The sequence below is a fragment of the Tenebrio molitor genome, chromosome 2, assembly GCF_963966145.1.
Source record: "Tenebrio molitor chromosome 2, icTenMoli1.1, whole genome shotgun sequence".
Lineage (NCBI taxonomy): Eukaryota > Metazoa > Arthropoda > Insecta > Coleoptera > Tenebrionidae > Tenebrio > Tenebrio molitor.
The window spans coordinates 30,877,520-30,892,848 of record NC_091047.1 but is presented as its reverse complement, the minus strand read 5'-3'; the positions used below and the strand labels follow the sequence as shown (position 1 = coordinate 30,892,848).

At 34.9% G+C, this 15,329-nt stretch overlaps 1 protein-coding gene across 5 annotated transcripts in view; it reads right to left on the bottom strand.

Annotated features, from left to right (window-relative positions):
- LOC138122939 (orexin/Hypocretin receptor type 1-like) overlaps positions 1-15,329 on the bottom strand; it is a 194,587-nt gene that overhangs the window by 83,517 nt on the left and 95,741 nt on the right. For all 5 annotated transcript variants that reach the window (XR_011156659.1, XR_011156660.1, XM_069037384.1 and 2 more), the window contains exon 3: positions 2,980-3,127. Coding sequence is in view for 3 of the 5 variants with exons in the window: in XM_069037384.1 (XP_068893485.1) it covers positions 2,980-3,127 (148 nt within the window). In the remaining 2 variants the exon portion in view is untranslated. The remainder of the gene's footprint in view (positions 1-2,979; positions 3,128-15,329) is intronic.

The following is a 15,329-nucleotide window of genomic DNA, read 5'->3' as shown; positions in this document are numbered from 1 at the left end:
AACAGTGTTGAAGACCATTTGTTTCTGGATTATTGTGGCCGAATATGCACTCAAGACGATGCGCGATGCAGCCGCCCAGTTGAGGTCACTATCATTGAAAAAATCCATGGTATCATCATGGAAGACCATCGACATCGCGAAATTGCTGAAACTGTGGGCATCTGAATAGAACGAGTTCACCATATCTTGCACGAAAAATTGTACATAAAAATATCATGTGCGCGTTGGGTGCCGCGATTGTGACTGTCGATCAAAAACGCACACGAAAGGACATTTCAGCGCAGTGTTTGGCGATCGATCGACTGTGGATGAAGCAGCAGTCAAAGCAGTGGACCAAGGCGAAGACCGTTTTGTCGATTGGGAAGGTAATGGCCACTGGTCTTTGGGATTCCCAGGGAATCATCCTTATTCACTGCTTGGAGAAGGGAGAAAAGATAACAGGGGCCTATTACACAACACTATTAGACCGATTCAAAGAAGAACTCAAGCAAAAGCGGCCAAGATTGGCGCACAAAAAAGTGCTGTTTCATCAGGACAACGCCACATTTCACAAATCGACATTCGATTTGAATTGATCCAACATCCACTCTATTGTCCGGACTTAGCCCCGAGAGCGACTTACTTCTTCCTGCGGTGAGAAAAAATTTTTGTCTAATGATAATGAAGATGGCATTACTGAGCTCAGTGAGCTCAATGCATATTTTGCAAACTTTGGGAAAGTTTTTTTTTCCAGTGGGATGAAAAAATTGGAAACTCGTTGGATCAAATGCATTACTCTAAATAAAGACCATGTTGAAAAATAACATATTTTTTCTACGAGTACAATTGCTTAAAAAAATGAAATTCACGCACCTATGCGTGAAGTGGGTCATTTTCTTACATATAAATATTTTTTACACTGTTAGTAAGATTGAAACTATAGAAACCATACTGCATGCACTGTTTTCTATTAGTTACCTAGCAACATGGTCACTGCGGCGTTGATACTTTATTTGCCAGAAAAATTTGAATTTTAAAATATTGTTCTTGAAGACAATTATAAAAAAATAGTATATTATACATCAAGGTGAAGAAGTTCATGATTATAGCCAGAGCGCCAAGATTAGAGCCCGAGGCGTGCCGAGGGTTCTAAGGCGCGAAGGCTATAAGGGACTTCTTCGCCGTGGTTTATATACTATTTTTTCCACTACTAGATACGTTAAAACCTTTTCGGATAATAATGATTAATAAAATTATTTTGTCCGATGCGACGATCCGAGTTCTCATTTTTCAACGGTTACTATGAAAATCGTGTACGTTAACCAATGAAATCAACGAAAATCTTTCGTTGCTAGGTGACGGCTGTTCATTGTTCACCTCGGTTAATAATGGAAATGTTGTTACACAGTCTAAGACTGGTTTACAAATCTATGAGGGGCGTGATGACCAACTCAATAGACCGGGACCAATGGCTTAACGTGACTTCCGAATCACTGAGAGAGAAATTCTACTTCTGGGGTCGGTTCGAGAGTCAATAATGAAGCCTTCTAAGACTAGTAGTGGAAAAAAAAAATTTCTCCCTACCGGTGAGAAATGTAGGCTGTGGATACCTCATTTGAGGTGAGAAAATTCAACTTTCTCGCTAAGGTAAGAAAGTTAATCATGAAATGTTTATGGTAAAACTGTACCAAAATACAAATGTCAAAAGTGTCAAAAGTGAAATAAGTTATTGATAAATAAAAGCCAATTCAATGAAGTAAGTTGGTAGGTCAATCATATAATCTGGAAAATAAACAGATAAGCTAGGTAGGTAGATTACTTTTTTACCCTGTTTATATAACACAGCCTACTATTCAATTCTCAAAATTTTCGTTTTAATCACGAATATAACCATCTTTTTTGACTTTTTTCAACAAAGTTGTGCCGGTAGGGAAAAAAATTGTATTCAAACCTTGTTAAGAAAGTGTCCTTGCAGACCTTAGGCACTTACAAACCTCGTCTACGACTCGGTTTATAATCTTTGCCTGCGGTCTGCAAGAAACCACTTTCTTACCTTGGTTTGAAATATACTATTCTTCTGGAGTTTGGAAAACTTTTACATTGTAATACTAATTTGAGTTAGGAAAAGTGAAAAATTTGCTACTAAGGGCGGAAATAATATTTCAACACTAAAAGTTCAATTTTGATCGTTTCCTGGGATACGTAACGTAAAAAGTGGTATTTAATTGAGAGAAAAGCTTAAACGCCTTCACAAATTGTTTCTCTATGGTAACGAAAGCAGAACAATTTTGATTTCGCTTTTTAATTTAGAAATAATTAATAAAATATCCAAATTTTATGTATTTTCCAAACTCCAGTAGAAAAAATTATGTGTGCGATACGTAGGAAATCCATTTTTTTCCGTACATGGCATGCCTAATACGGAAAAAAATTGAATTTCCTAATTTATTGCAGAAATAGCTATTTTATTATCCCTGAATCTCGTTAAAGTACAGAATTGAATCGTTACTTCTACATACGTAATCCAATACACGGCACTATAAAAAATTGTTACTGTAACACAAACGGTCTTGAGTCAATGCAAGGGACAAAATTCTTTTTATTTTAATAACCTTGACCTGGGTGTGTTTACCGAGACGCTGAAGAATCAATTAACTCGATAACAATACAAAGCGTCGATTCGCCACTTCCAATTTTTATTTATCACCAAGAGTAATTAACCACCTACGAGTTCTCATGGAAACATTTCCGAATCGGATCGACTGAATCCGTTTGCTTTAAAATGGCTACTTTTGCATTTGAAAATGTTTCAACAGAAACTTTCCATTAAAATCTTTCACTAGATTGAATCAAATTCAATTTCCTTTAGTAGGGGTAACCGATAGCGCATTTAGTGAATCCTTTTGAATTGACCCTCATTTCGCGGATGATGTATAACTGAATCGTATCGACGTATCTAACAGACGGATGAAAAAAGAATAAAACAAGAGAGGCACTCACCACAACCCAATGCCACGATCCAGATTATCCCTATGGCGGTTTTGGCTCTTCCAGTTGTTGATTTGAACTTCAAAGGAAAACAGATGGCGTACCAGCGATCGATTGATATGAAAGTCAACGTTAATACCGACACCGTCACGGACACACTCTGCAATAAAAATGCAAATTAGTTAAAATCCCGGAAAGAACCTTTTATTAACGTCACTTTGGCCGACTTAAAATCGAATTTGTAACGGCCTGACACTTTTTACGACCCCACCTGAAATGGGAGCGTCGAGATGTCAATAACAAAGTTGATCAGGGATGAAAGTGCATATGAATACAATGAGTCCAGAACGCGACACCTGTTGATGCGTCACATTTAACTTAATTGCACTATTCCAGTCAAAAGAACTCGAATCTTTGGAATATTTTTATTTAAAACATAAAATGTACTACACAATACATTACATTACACAATAATACGTATATTCGCGATTTAAAAATATGTAAAAATAGCAGATGAGAAAAGAATCAGTCATTATTTTCAAATACACACCGCACAACAATTATCGCATGACTTTGTTTCTTAAGTAGGTATATAGCAAATGGTCTTCAAACATTTCGTATAAATAGACTAAATTTAATGTTTAAGAAGATTTCAATCCTATTTTGGAATGATAATTGATTTTTGTACTGCTTGCAGAACCATCTCGTTTACCACAATATTTTAGAGCAAATTAATCAATGACTGTAACTCCTTATGTTGATAAGTGCAATATGGATTTTATACAATTCCATTCTCGAAAGGATAACACAGAAAAAAAATTAAGTGAAAGTTCAAATGTATAAACATATGTTATGCGATAATTGTTGTGGGGAGTGTAATAAGAAAGTACTTTTGGTTGGTACATACGTCCATAGTCCATCCACAGTCCATCTATCAGATCTGGAATGATATGGAAAACAATAAAGTAAGAAAACGGTTTTTCCCAACTGTGGATGGCATGGCTGTATTTTGCGCTCTGCACCGGACCACTGTCTTCTATTTCACTACGATGGAAAAGGTTTCACAGAGTGAAATCGATATATTATTATGTACACTGCTGTGCAGGAAATCGCGTACACCTATTTTTCGCTGTGTTAAGCCGGTCTAGATTGGTTTTGACGTTTTGTTTGTCAGTGTCAAACAACTGTTACATTTTCCTAATAACAAATACATAAAATAGTGACAATCTCACTGACAGTTTATAACCTATTTAAAAATATAATGTCAAAATCCACATTTAAAAAGCACAAAATACTGGAAAACTTGATTGCTTGATTTTTGAAGTGTACGCGATTTTTCTACACAGCAGTGTACATACAACAGAATATTAAAACCGTAGGATCTTCAGACCGTTTCGTTTGTGAAAATCATATACATTCAGTTTTACGCTATAGACCCGCATGAGCACAAAAGTTGAGTAGGTACGCCACTGATATCACGTTAGGATAGTTAAAAGTAAGGTTAAAAAGTTATCGAGTGTAGTGCAGAAAAGGTGCAAAAAGTTTTGTTGTCGCGGGTGCTAGTACCGCGTTTTCATTCATTGTATTCTTACACGTTTTTGGTGCATAATAAGAAAATGAACGTTCATATAATCGATAGCAACAGCGATAGTGATGAAGAAATGTCTAATACAACAGCGAAAGTGATGAATAATACGCCCCCGAACATCCTAGATGATAATCGCAATAATTCTCCTGTCACCATAAATTATATAAATAAGTATGTATTGCAAATAGTAAATTTCTCGTTTTGTTGGCACGCTGATAAAAAATACTATAAAAAATTGTTAATATGTATTAATAAATTTGTCTATTTGAAAAAAGTCTTTTGCTTTGTAGTTCGTGGAGTCGCCTAAAAAATTTAATAGCCGAAATAGTTTGTGTGTCAAGGCCAAAAAGTGCATCTTTATCTTCCGAGTCTGGGTTTTCTAGCCGAGGCTTAAAAACAGGCGAGGACAAAAGGCAGATTTATTAGAGCTTCCAGAAGCGTCCCGTTGAAGCAATTATCGACTGCTTGAGGATAAACAATCTTATTAATTACTATTACCGTATGTTTCAAAAAACGTCTGGTCAAGTAGGCTTTCAAAAACAAAAGCATTAAAAACGTATAACGCAACTTGAATAATTCAGGCGTAAATGTGATTATCACTAATTGTTTTGAACGAACTGTCATAAAATTTCAGGAAAGGCTCGAGAACCGTCCTTTTCCTACGATTCTGCGAGAATTGGCGTTAGTAATCTGTGATTTAATACTCCCGCCGCGCCGTTCTATCTTTCTATCCCGCCCCGTTCGTCTCCCTCGTGACGATACGTACTCGTAACAGATTAAAGTTAGGTTATGGACCCAGATTAATAAAAACAAATAAATCCGCGCAATATGTTGTGTAAACAAGTAATGTAATAACAATAAATAAATAAATAAATAAATAAATAAATAAATAAATAAATAAATAAATAAATAAATAAATAAATAAATAAATAAATAAATAAATAAATAAATAAATAAATAAATAAATAAATAAATAAATAAATAAATAAATAAATAAATAAATAAATAAATAAATAAATAAATAAATAAATAAATAAATAAATAAATAAATAAATAAATAAATAAATAAATAAATAAATAAATAAATAAATAAATAAATAAATAAATAAATAAATAAATAAATAAATAAATAAATAAATAAATAAATAAATAAATAAATAAATAAATAAATAAATAAATAAATAAATAAATAAATAAATAAATAAATAAATAAATAAATAAATAAATAAATAAATAAATAAATAAATAAATAAATAAATAAATAAATAAATAAATAAATAAATAAATAAATAAATAAATAAATAAATAAATAAATAAATAAATAAATAAATAAATAAATAAATAAATAAATAAACAACAATTAACACTAATGTGTTTTAAATTACTCTAGAGTCTAGAGCAAGTGTTGAAAATGATTGCTTTGAGCTTTGATGCACATCATAAGACGCCTCTTCATGTTCTTAAAACCACGTAGCAATAGCAATGTCTAAGGGGTTTGCTCGCTCGTATTCTTCCTTAATTCTGCTTTTCAAATCATCAATTGTGTGGACAGGTTCCATGAAAATGGTATTTTTAAATTATCGTTAAAAAATTGCCACAAATAACGAAGAGTCTCCCGTGCTGTAACTCCGTCTTGTTGAAAATACCCCTGAACCATCATTGTGGAGTTGATTGATGAAAACATCAAGGATGTTGGTCCAGTACTTTTCGGCTTTTACTGAATCTCCATGATCCTTTCGAACAATTCTTTGACAAGTTGACACAGTTAGTTCAGTCTGCTGCGACAGTTGCCCGAGGGATAATTGAGGTTCGTCTTCCATTTGACGTTGGACAGTGTCAACATTTTCCTCAGTACGAATCTTAGGTTTCCAGGTTGGTATATTCTCGGTTACTCCACTGCGATTGATGGGGCTGATATCAGTCCGGACCTCCTGAAGATGCCAGCCGCAGCAGTCAACGAAACGTCGTGAAGCAATTCTCACAGACCACGTCCATCAGTCCAGAAACATTACCTGACTCACGTCTTTACTTTGCCTTCATGCTACTCCTAAATTTCTTTTTTCTACTTTGGAATCATAAATGTATCTTTTTGTTCGACACTGTCAGAATTTGAGAAATTTCTCCTGTGTGAGCGGATTTTGACAAATGTCACAACTTGTCAAAACGAAACTTCAAGCTAATTTTAAAGATTTTAACCGATTTGGAGCCTTTAAGGGGCTCGTGGAACAAAAAAACGTTGTATTCAACTCGTTCTTGTGTAAATTGGGCCTTTTTTGGCACTCGTGGGCCTTTAAAACGCCAGCTTCACTCGCGTTTTAAACTGGCCCACTCATGCCAAAAAAAGACAAATTTACACACGAACACGTTAAATAAACTACTATTGTGAAACTAAAAGTAGTGTCACAAAAGAATTTTTTATAAAACTGTTTTTGTTTTTTTTAATACAGTTAGCTTCAAAAAAAAAACGGGAAATGAAATTTGACCTAATGTGAATTGAAAATTTAATTTGTCAATTTATGTCAATTTATGTCTGTGACAGTGGTATTTCTGACACATAAGTGCAATTTTTTAACCTAAATTCTAAAAGGCCGTTTCAAACTATAAAAATTTAATAAAATCTGACAGAACTTTTTCTGACAGTTCCAGTTTTTTTTTTTTAAGCCAACCGTACGTATTACGTTGGTATTGCTGTAATAGCACGCTGCCCGGCGGCGGCGTCCGGCATCTCTAGCGAGCTTCTCTTAACAACGAAAACATTTGAAATTTGACGTAAATTTCACAGAAATGCCACCATAACTCACACCACACAAAAAAAAGATTATTTCATAATTAGATTTTCGAGTTTTAATGAAATTAATGCGTCTAAACTAGAAGAAATAGTATATTACACTCGTTTTATAAGACGCACTGTGGCACTCGTTCATCGTGCCCCAACCAACTCGTGTCACAATGAAGGATCTTATAAAACCCGCATAATATACTGAGTGACATTAGAAGTAGAACGCCAGGAAAAATAGTTGTTTTAAATTGATTTTTACACAACATATTACTCTTGATTCAACGTAAAACTGATTAAAATTTCAACCTCTTTCATCAACTAATAATAATTGACAAAAAGAGATCTGACAGACCACGGTCAAATGTTGACACCAGCTTCATTTAAGAACTGTAGTGTACTTCTGGCTATATGTGGGCGAGCGTTATCTTGCTGAAATATTGGCTGGTGAAGACCATTTAGGTAAGGGAACAAAAAGAGGTTCCAGAACTTGGTTTAGGTAGCGCACAGTAGGCAAACTCAGTATCAGGCTCCACGACGTCTTCTTACTCGCCTGCAACCATCGTGCATCCCCAAACAGAACCTGGATTCATCGCTGAACACCATATTGTGCCATTCCTCTCTCCATTGTTGTCGTTCCCTACACCACTACAATCTTTGTCGACGATGTCCAGCGGTCAAAGGAAGCACTAGACGAGGACGATAAGACAACAACCCAAACATGGTTCTCATGCTAACAGGCCTACCCTCTTCTGCAAACCACTGGCCTCCAATCTGCCGACTTGTAGAGAAACGGTCTCTGAGAGCCGAGGTTTATTTTGTCAATATTTGCTTAGTATCTTAGCCCTATCTAATCGCTCTTCTTTATATCCGGAACATGATTGTACTCAAAACTTCTAATACAGAAAAAAATCATTTACAATAATCAACAACTGTAATATTTATTCAAATTCTGCGACTCAGTATTGGCAATTGTTTTAATAAAGCTGTTCATTCATAGTTGCTTTTATTCGATGCGAGGGTCCTGAATTTCTTTTGTGTCTTTACGAATCATATTTGCGGAACCTCCATCTCTTTGAAGAAAATCAGCATTCGTGGAGAAGCTCAACAATTAAGAAGTTAAAAGAGGCTTTTGTTTGATAAAAAGTTTTAAATAAGCATCCAGCCTCAGATTTAAACCTGGGCAATTTATTCCCGACGGGACCTGTCAGACAGAAAAAACATGTCGCGTTAAGTCACTCTAGGTATCGATTGGCCATTTTGCTATTTAGCTCTCCTAAATAACTGGGAATTTTGTACGTGTTCTGGATTACGATGTGATTGATGCGAACAAGAATCCACCCAAAAAAAATCCAGCTTATAAAAGAAGGGATTTTTAATTCCACCTAAAAACTAATTAATCCTGCTCCCTTAATTAACTCCATTAAATCAAATGCTTTTAATTTTATTAATTAATTGAATAAGAAGACTAAAAGAAAATCAATCATAATTTAGCAATGTCGACAGACTGAGGCATTGAAAACTTGGCGATTTAATATTTCATCGAGTTACTACTATGAGAACTGAAAGGTGTAGAAACAAACGGTTTCAGCAATTTTCTTTGAAAATACAAGGCAAGAAATTAAAACGAGACTCGACGTCCAAGGCAATAAAACAAATCGATTTCAATAATTGCAAGTTTGTTTGATATTCTCACAGAGAGACGAGAGATGGTTGTACTATGGCGGACAATAAATTTAGGCCGGCAAATTTCTGACATTTCAAAAAAGTCAATGCAAGCGACCATTTATTGTCATTATGACTGATGTGTCAGTTTGTCAAACTGAAGGTTTTCAAGCTGTTTGGCGTTTCCTTCGCCCTTTTCGTAACTTACAGATCATGACGCACTAGCATGACTGATTTGTAGTAGCACTTCTCTCTGGTGCACGCTTCTTTTCCCAATTTTAATTTTGATTATCGCTGTCACGATGACAAGAATGACAAAAATCGAAAATGGGGTTAGTTGAACATAATGCCAGCTTCACATTTTGATGTCAAGCCAATGACAGGCCGGCCTAAATTTATTGTCCGCCATAGTACTCGCAACGCCTTCCTTTTTAATGGGACAGATGTCGCCACCTGCAACAATGCGGCAAATTTAAAATCTCTCAATCAGGAGAAGTTGTGCTTTCTCAGGTGGTTTTTAGCTTTATTGAGGGCATCCATCCCTATTCCCATCATCCCTTCTACATTTGAGATTCATGAAAAATCGTACCCGTTCCTTAATTACTACATCAAAGCTTTTGCCCCTCGAAATAAAAAAAAATCCTATTAATATTAAATTTTTCCTCGCTTTTTTTCCCGTAAAACAAATATATATGAATGCTTCACGCCCCCTAAAGGTTTAATGAATTTCCATGAAAACGACGTCAAGAAGCATCCCCTGTTTTCTTTGATCCTGTGTTGCACTTCTCTTTCCCGGGAAAGCCTCGTACGAGCTCGCCCCACGTTTGTAGATTAATTAATGAAATAATTCGTTTGCGTTCATCGGGACTGAAGTTTTGTGTTTCTACTTAAAAGTTGAGACGTTTCGTCAGCGAACGAACGAGGCAGGTCCTAACTGTAACTTAGTTTCGCCTCACTAATTGGATATTATTCGCTGGCGCTAATTTTATGATATTAATAAATCGTGTGAGGGTTCAGGAATTTGACTAATGCAATAAGCAAAGATTTTGAATTGGTTAATTGAAGGGCGAGGTCTTGTTTCGGCTCAATTTAATGCGGGGGGCGGATATCCACCTATTTTAGGGACCGGTGCACGTGATCTGATTCGGGGTGGCATAATTAGATGAAGAGGCAACGGGGTCTAATCGGATTGGTTGTGGTCAATGCGGCCTCTTGGAGTAATCGCCGGTAAACAGAGAAAATCAGCAAGAAATATTTCAAGCCCACTGGAATTGAGCCCAGACTAATTTTCTTCCGAGTTCTTCAATGAAAACACAATTCGGTTACATTCTAATAAGAGTAATAAGATAAAGCGCCTGGAGATATTTACTTTGTTAGCAAAGGAGTAGAGATGTCGCTTCCAGATTTGCTTCCAGTTGATTTTGTGTAGAGAGTGATTCCGATTCAGTTCAAACTTCTAGATATTAAATGCTTGACCAATCTTTCTCGTTAACATAAAATGGCCACTCAACAATTTCATTGTTTTCGTTAGTTTACATCACAAACTTTTTAAAATCGAATACCATTCCACATTTTAATTAAGGTATCAAAGTATTAATCCACGTCAAAAACAACCCCAACTTACAGACACACAACCATTTCGAGCGTAAGCCCCTCTCTCCGTTTCAACGCTTCAACATTATACTCGAAAAATTAATTAAACCAGAACAGACGTATCCATTATTTGTTTGGTGGTGAATCACGAACCCCACAAAAGGGGTGAATTGGAATATTGATCTACGGCGAAATATTTAAGTGACAAATTTATGCAAATCAGGCGTTATTACGATAAATTTGCCACGACTATGCATAATGGGCCATTTTGGTAAAATACGACGAGGCAGAGTGCTGCGTTTCAGGGGAGACCCGTTTCCCCGAGCAAGTCTACGTCATCAGGACACCGATCGACGGATATGCGTGACACTGACAATGTTATAAAAGTTAAGATATCAAAGTCATAAAAAGATGTTTAAGAAATATATTGTACCTAAATAACAATGTGAAATTGCAAAAAGAAATGATAAAAATTGTAGCAGTAATACAAACATAGGCATCTATGTAATAATACTAAGAAAATGTAGAAAGTAGATTAAATACAGATTGTCTATATATGATTGTGGGATCGAAGTAGGCTTTGAAATTGTGCCGACTCTTTCACCAGAAATCGAATAATATTAGTCTGATCTAGGATATGCAACTCCCAGAACAAACTGGTTTCACTGGTTGCCTATTGCCTAGCTTGACAAAATTGATGCCTACAAAAAAAATTAAATAAAAATAAATTAATGAAATGCATTATTGATAAGTCTCAACACTCTCAACAAATTACGTATTTATGAAACACTTAAGAAGAAGGTAAATAACATCAGTGATTCAGTTAAAAAAGTAACAATGAAAATTAAAGAAATCGCTCGAAGTATCCTCCATTTTGCTCTGAACAGCTTCTCACTTTCACTTTCTTGTTTTCAATAGTATATTATGCAACAAGATTTATAAACGGCACTTTAGACACGCGTTTTATGTTAGGCACGAGCGAAGCGTAGCGGAGCGAGTGTTTAATAAACAAGTGTCTAGAGAAGTTTATAAACGAGTTGAATACTATACTTTTTCTACGACCAAATTAACAAATGGAACAAACAAACGAAACAAGCAACTTTTTTATTAAACGTTAATTTAAAACTACAAACTAAATGAACATACCAAATAGGAATATATATATTTCTCAGGATACAAACTGTTGGTGGCTTCAGGTCCATATTTGAAAAATGCAACGAATTATTCCACTGCAATGACGTTTTCTTTCACGCCGGATGCGAAACTGATAAACGTCAAAATACCAACTTGATCTAGAGCTAAATATGTCCAAAAAATTCAAGCCGTGTTTAAAGAAACTTCGAGCGTGTTTAATATCCCGAAAACGCCCGAATGGACACCAAGTTGTGACTAATCGTGTTTAAAGTGACGTTTTATACACTATTTGTCAGTGCAAAATGTGACACTTTAGAGAAGGAAGTAGAAAAAAATATTTTTTCTACAACCATCAAAAAAACGCGACATTTATGCATCATTATCAAGTCGCAAAGTATATAATTTTTTGATAAATCAAAAATAGTTGTCAAAAAGTTTCCTTGGATGGTTTAATAATTTTTTTCTATTATTGATTCAAAAAATTGAAATTCACGCACAGTTATCGGTGCCTGAAGTGGGTCATTTTCTAACGTGTATTTCTTTTTGCATTGTTAGTAAGATCGAAACCATAGAAACCATACAAAACAGTGTGTGAAATGCGATTTCACGCACACGACTATTTCTGTGTTTCACTTCACGCACTGTATTTTATTAGTTACCTAGCAACATGGTCACTGCATTGAAACTTCAGAGTTCCTTCAAAAATTTGAATTTTTAATTTCAATTTTTTGAATCAATTATAGAAAAAATATTGTTTATATTTCGTGCGTGAAGAAGTTTTTATTCAAAGGCTTATACTGCCTCGACCTTCGTCTCGGCGTAAAAGACCTTTTCATGCACAAAAAACACTCTCTTCACGCACTTAATATAAAAATAACTATTTTTCACTTATAATTACACGAGAGCTTTTTTTTGTCGAAGTAAACTTGACATTTCAATGAGAGTTTTGTTGCCTAGCAATTTAACGAAAAAAACTGCCTCTGAAAAAATTACGAGTCCGTAGGACGAGTTATTTTTTCTGGCCGTTTTTTGAGTTTAATTGCAGGCAACAAAACTCAAATTATAAATGTCAAGTTTACTTCGACCCAAAAAAAAAGCTTGAGTGTAATTCAGTAAGACAATTTAATGAATACGGAAAAGTACGATGACGCAGACCTACTAGAATCAGACTCTTTTAAAGGTTAGGTTCCGTTTTGTCGCTGGAAAAGTTAGGGCAAACTTTTTTCGCTGTAATAATGACAAAAACACCGCGGCCTATGGGATTTTTAGTGTATGAATTAAATTGTCATCCTAAAAACAGTGAAAATAGCTATTTGTGCAACGAGATAGGAAAAGCGATTTTTTTCCATTCTAAACGTCAGATTTTTTATCGAGGCGAAGCCGCGATAAAAAAGACATCGTGAATGGAAAAATAGTATATTATATCATTAAGAGTAGAAATGAGTCTTTTTGTGGCTAGCCCAGAGATTGAAGGCCGAAACGCAGTTGACGCCGACAACTGGGCGAGGCACAAAAAGACTTTCTACACTGAATGATATACGAGTATGTATACTATTTTATCTTCAAGCGGATCACAAAAAAAAAATCAAACATAAACTCACTTATTTATTTTTCTTTTCCTGCAGTTATAATCTTGAAATTTTAAGGCACTAGTAATTTCTACTTCCCTTGTTATTGGTACTTGATGTTTCGATAAAGTCTACAATGCTATTCAATCTATCTGATGTACTTTCTGCAAATTTCCACATAAAACTTTCCCAAAATGGTGAATGATCCCGATTTGTAATTTTTTGTATCTTGAACTTTTACTACGACAGCAGAGCCTAAATTTTCGATATCTCTTAAGTATTTTCAAATTGGTGAATTCATCGCATCACAAGCTCCGGTCAGACATAACTCTACGGACATAACCTACAAAAATGTATAATTCTTCGTCTAGGGAACTCAGAAATTTTACCTTTGTAGCCAGATTATCGTGATTCATTCAAATGACCTTACATTTGACCCGCTCGACTCGCCTGTGGGACACTTCTACTCCTAGGACTTAAAGTACTTTTACTCCGCTCAGAAAAAAATGACAGTTTAACCGTCTCTATGGAAATACATAAAGGCGCGATTTTCGACCGCTTGAAGATAAAATATTTTCAATTTGTGTGTTCGTCACATTTGCCTGAAAATAATGCTTGAGGAAGCAGATGAACCATTTTCTGATATTGAAGAGTCAGCGGCCTTGGCACTTAATTCATTGCTGCCTGAAAAATCGAAAGAAAAGTACAAAAAGGCGTACAAAGACTTCGAGAATTGGTGTTCAGAAAAGAGAGTTAAACTTTTAACGGGTTTACACTATGGAGTATCTATTCAATGTTACGAGCTACCCTTAATGTGAACAAGAAGGTCGAAATTAAAAACTATCCAAGTTTGATAGCAAAAGAAAGTCAGTCGGATAGCTTTCAAAGAAATCCAGCGTGTTTGCAAAGTTAGAGGTAGAAAAGTTTTTAAAGGAAGCTAACAATAGCACTTATTTGTTGGTGAAGGTTAGATTTTTATATTTGACATTAAAATTGTTTTTTCATTTTTTCTCTTTTGTTTTATTTGTCTCGATTTAATTTAGTAGTAGTCGATTTATTACAGTTTTTTTCACATGTTAAGATGCCTTTTTGAAATTTGAACGTCATGTTTTTTCATATAGGTTAGGTAAATTTGACGACACAAAATGTCGCTGATATTTTAGAGCATCATAATTTCATAATATTCTCTCCTCTATCCTCTACACAGTGCTCTTAGCGATTTTTTCTAACACTAATATCTTATACTGTTTCCATGGTGCATTTGAGCTCACACCTTATGTTTCCCATAAAATACGCTTTTCTCCATAAGACACGTCGTCAATAGCAACGTATCTTATAGAGTCATAAAATACGCTCACACATATCATTCAAGTAACATTTTATTTATCATTTTTACAGTAATTATCACAAAAGTGAAAAGTACAATTATTGAATTGGAACTGCCACATTAGATTCGTGCTCTTGTTCCTAACATCTTCTTCTTTAACTTCTGATGTTTCATCCAATGCAAGTGCCCGGCCATCGAAAACTGGCAATCTTTACATTTTCTTCAAATGATTCTTGCCGTAGTGTGAATTAACTTTTAATGAAGTTCTACACACTTACCCCATATCAAGAAAAGCCAAAATGACATCTTCCGTTACCTCCGTGATGCTTTTTTTTATTGTTCCGGCCTTGAAACGAAACATACCTACTCCTTTTCGTATGCACTTTTAGACTTCATTGGTAACAAATTGACCCTTTTTTCTTATTTCTTCTGGAACATTTTGGCACATTTCAACGATGAAAATTGTTTTTTTTCCAAATTTGTTGATATTATTACCATAGTACCCACGGCAACCTCCGCATTTTGTGTATTGTGACGCGCCTCGAATAATTTCTGAATTTATTAAAATGTCTGATAAGATGTTAGTGTTAGAAAAAATCTTGAAGACAACGCGTGTTTTATAGTTTAAAAATCTGGATCTATTAAATCCTCGCTCCCTGCGGTCGCTCTGATTTAAACTACGATCTCGATTTTTAAATCGTCTATAAAACA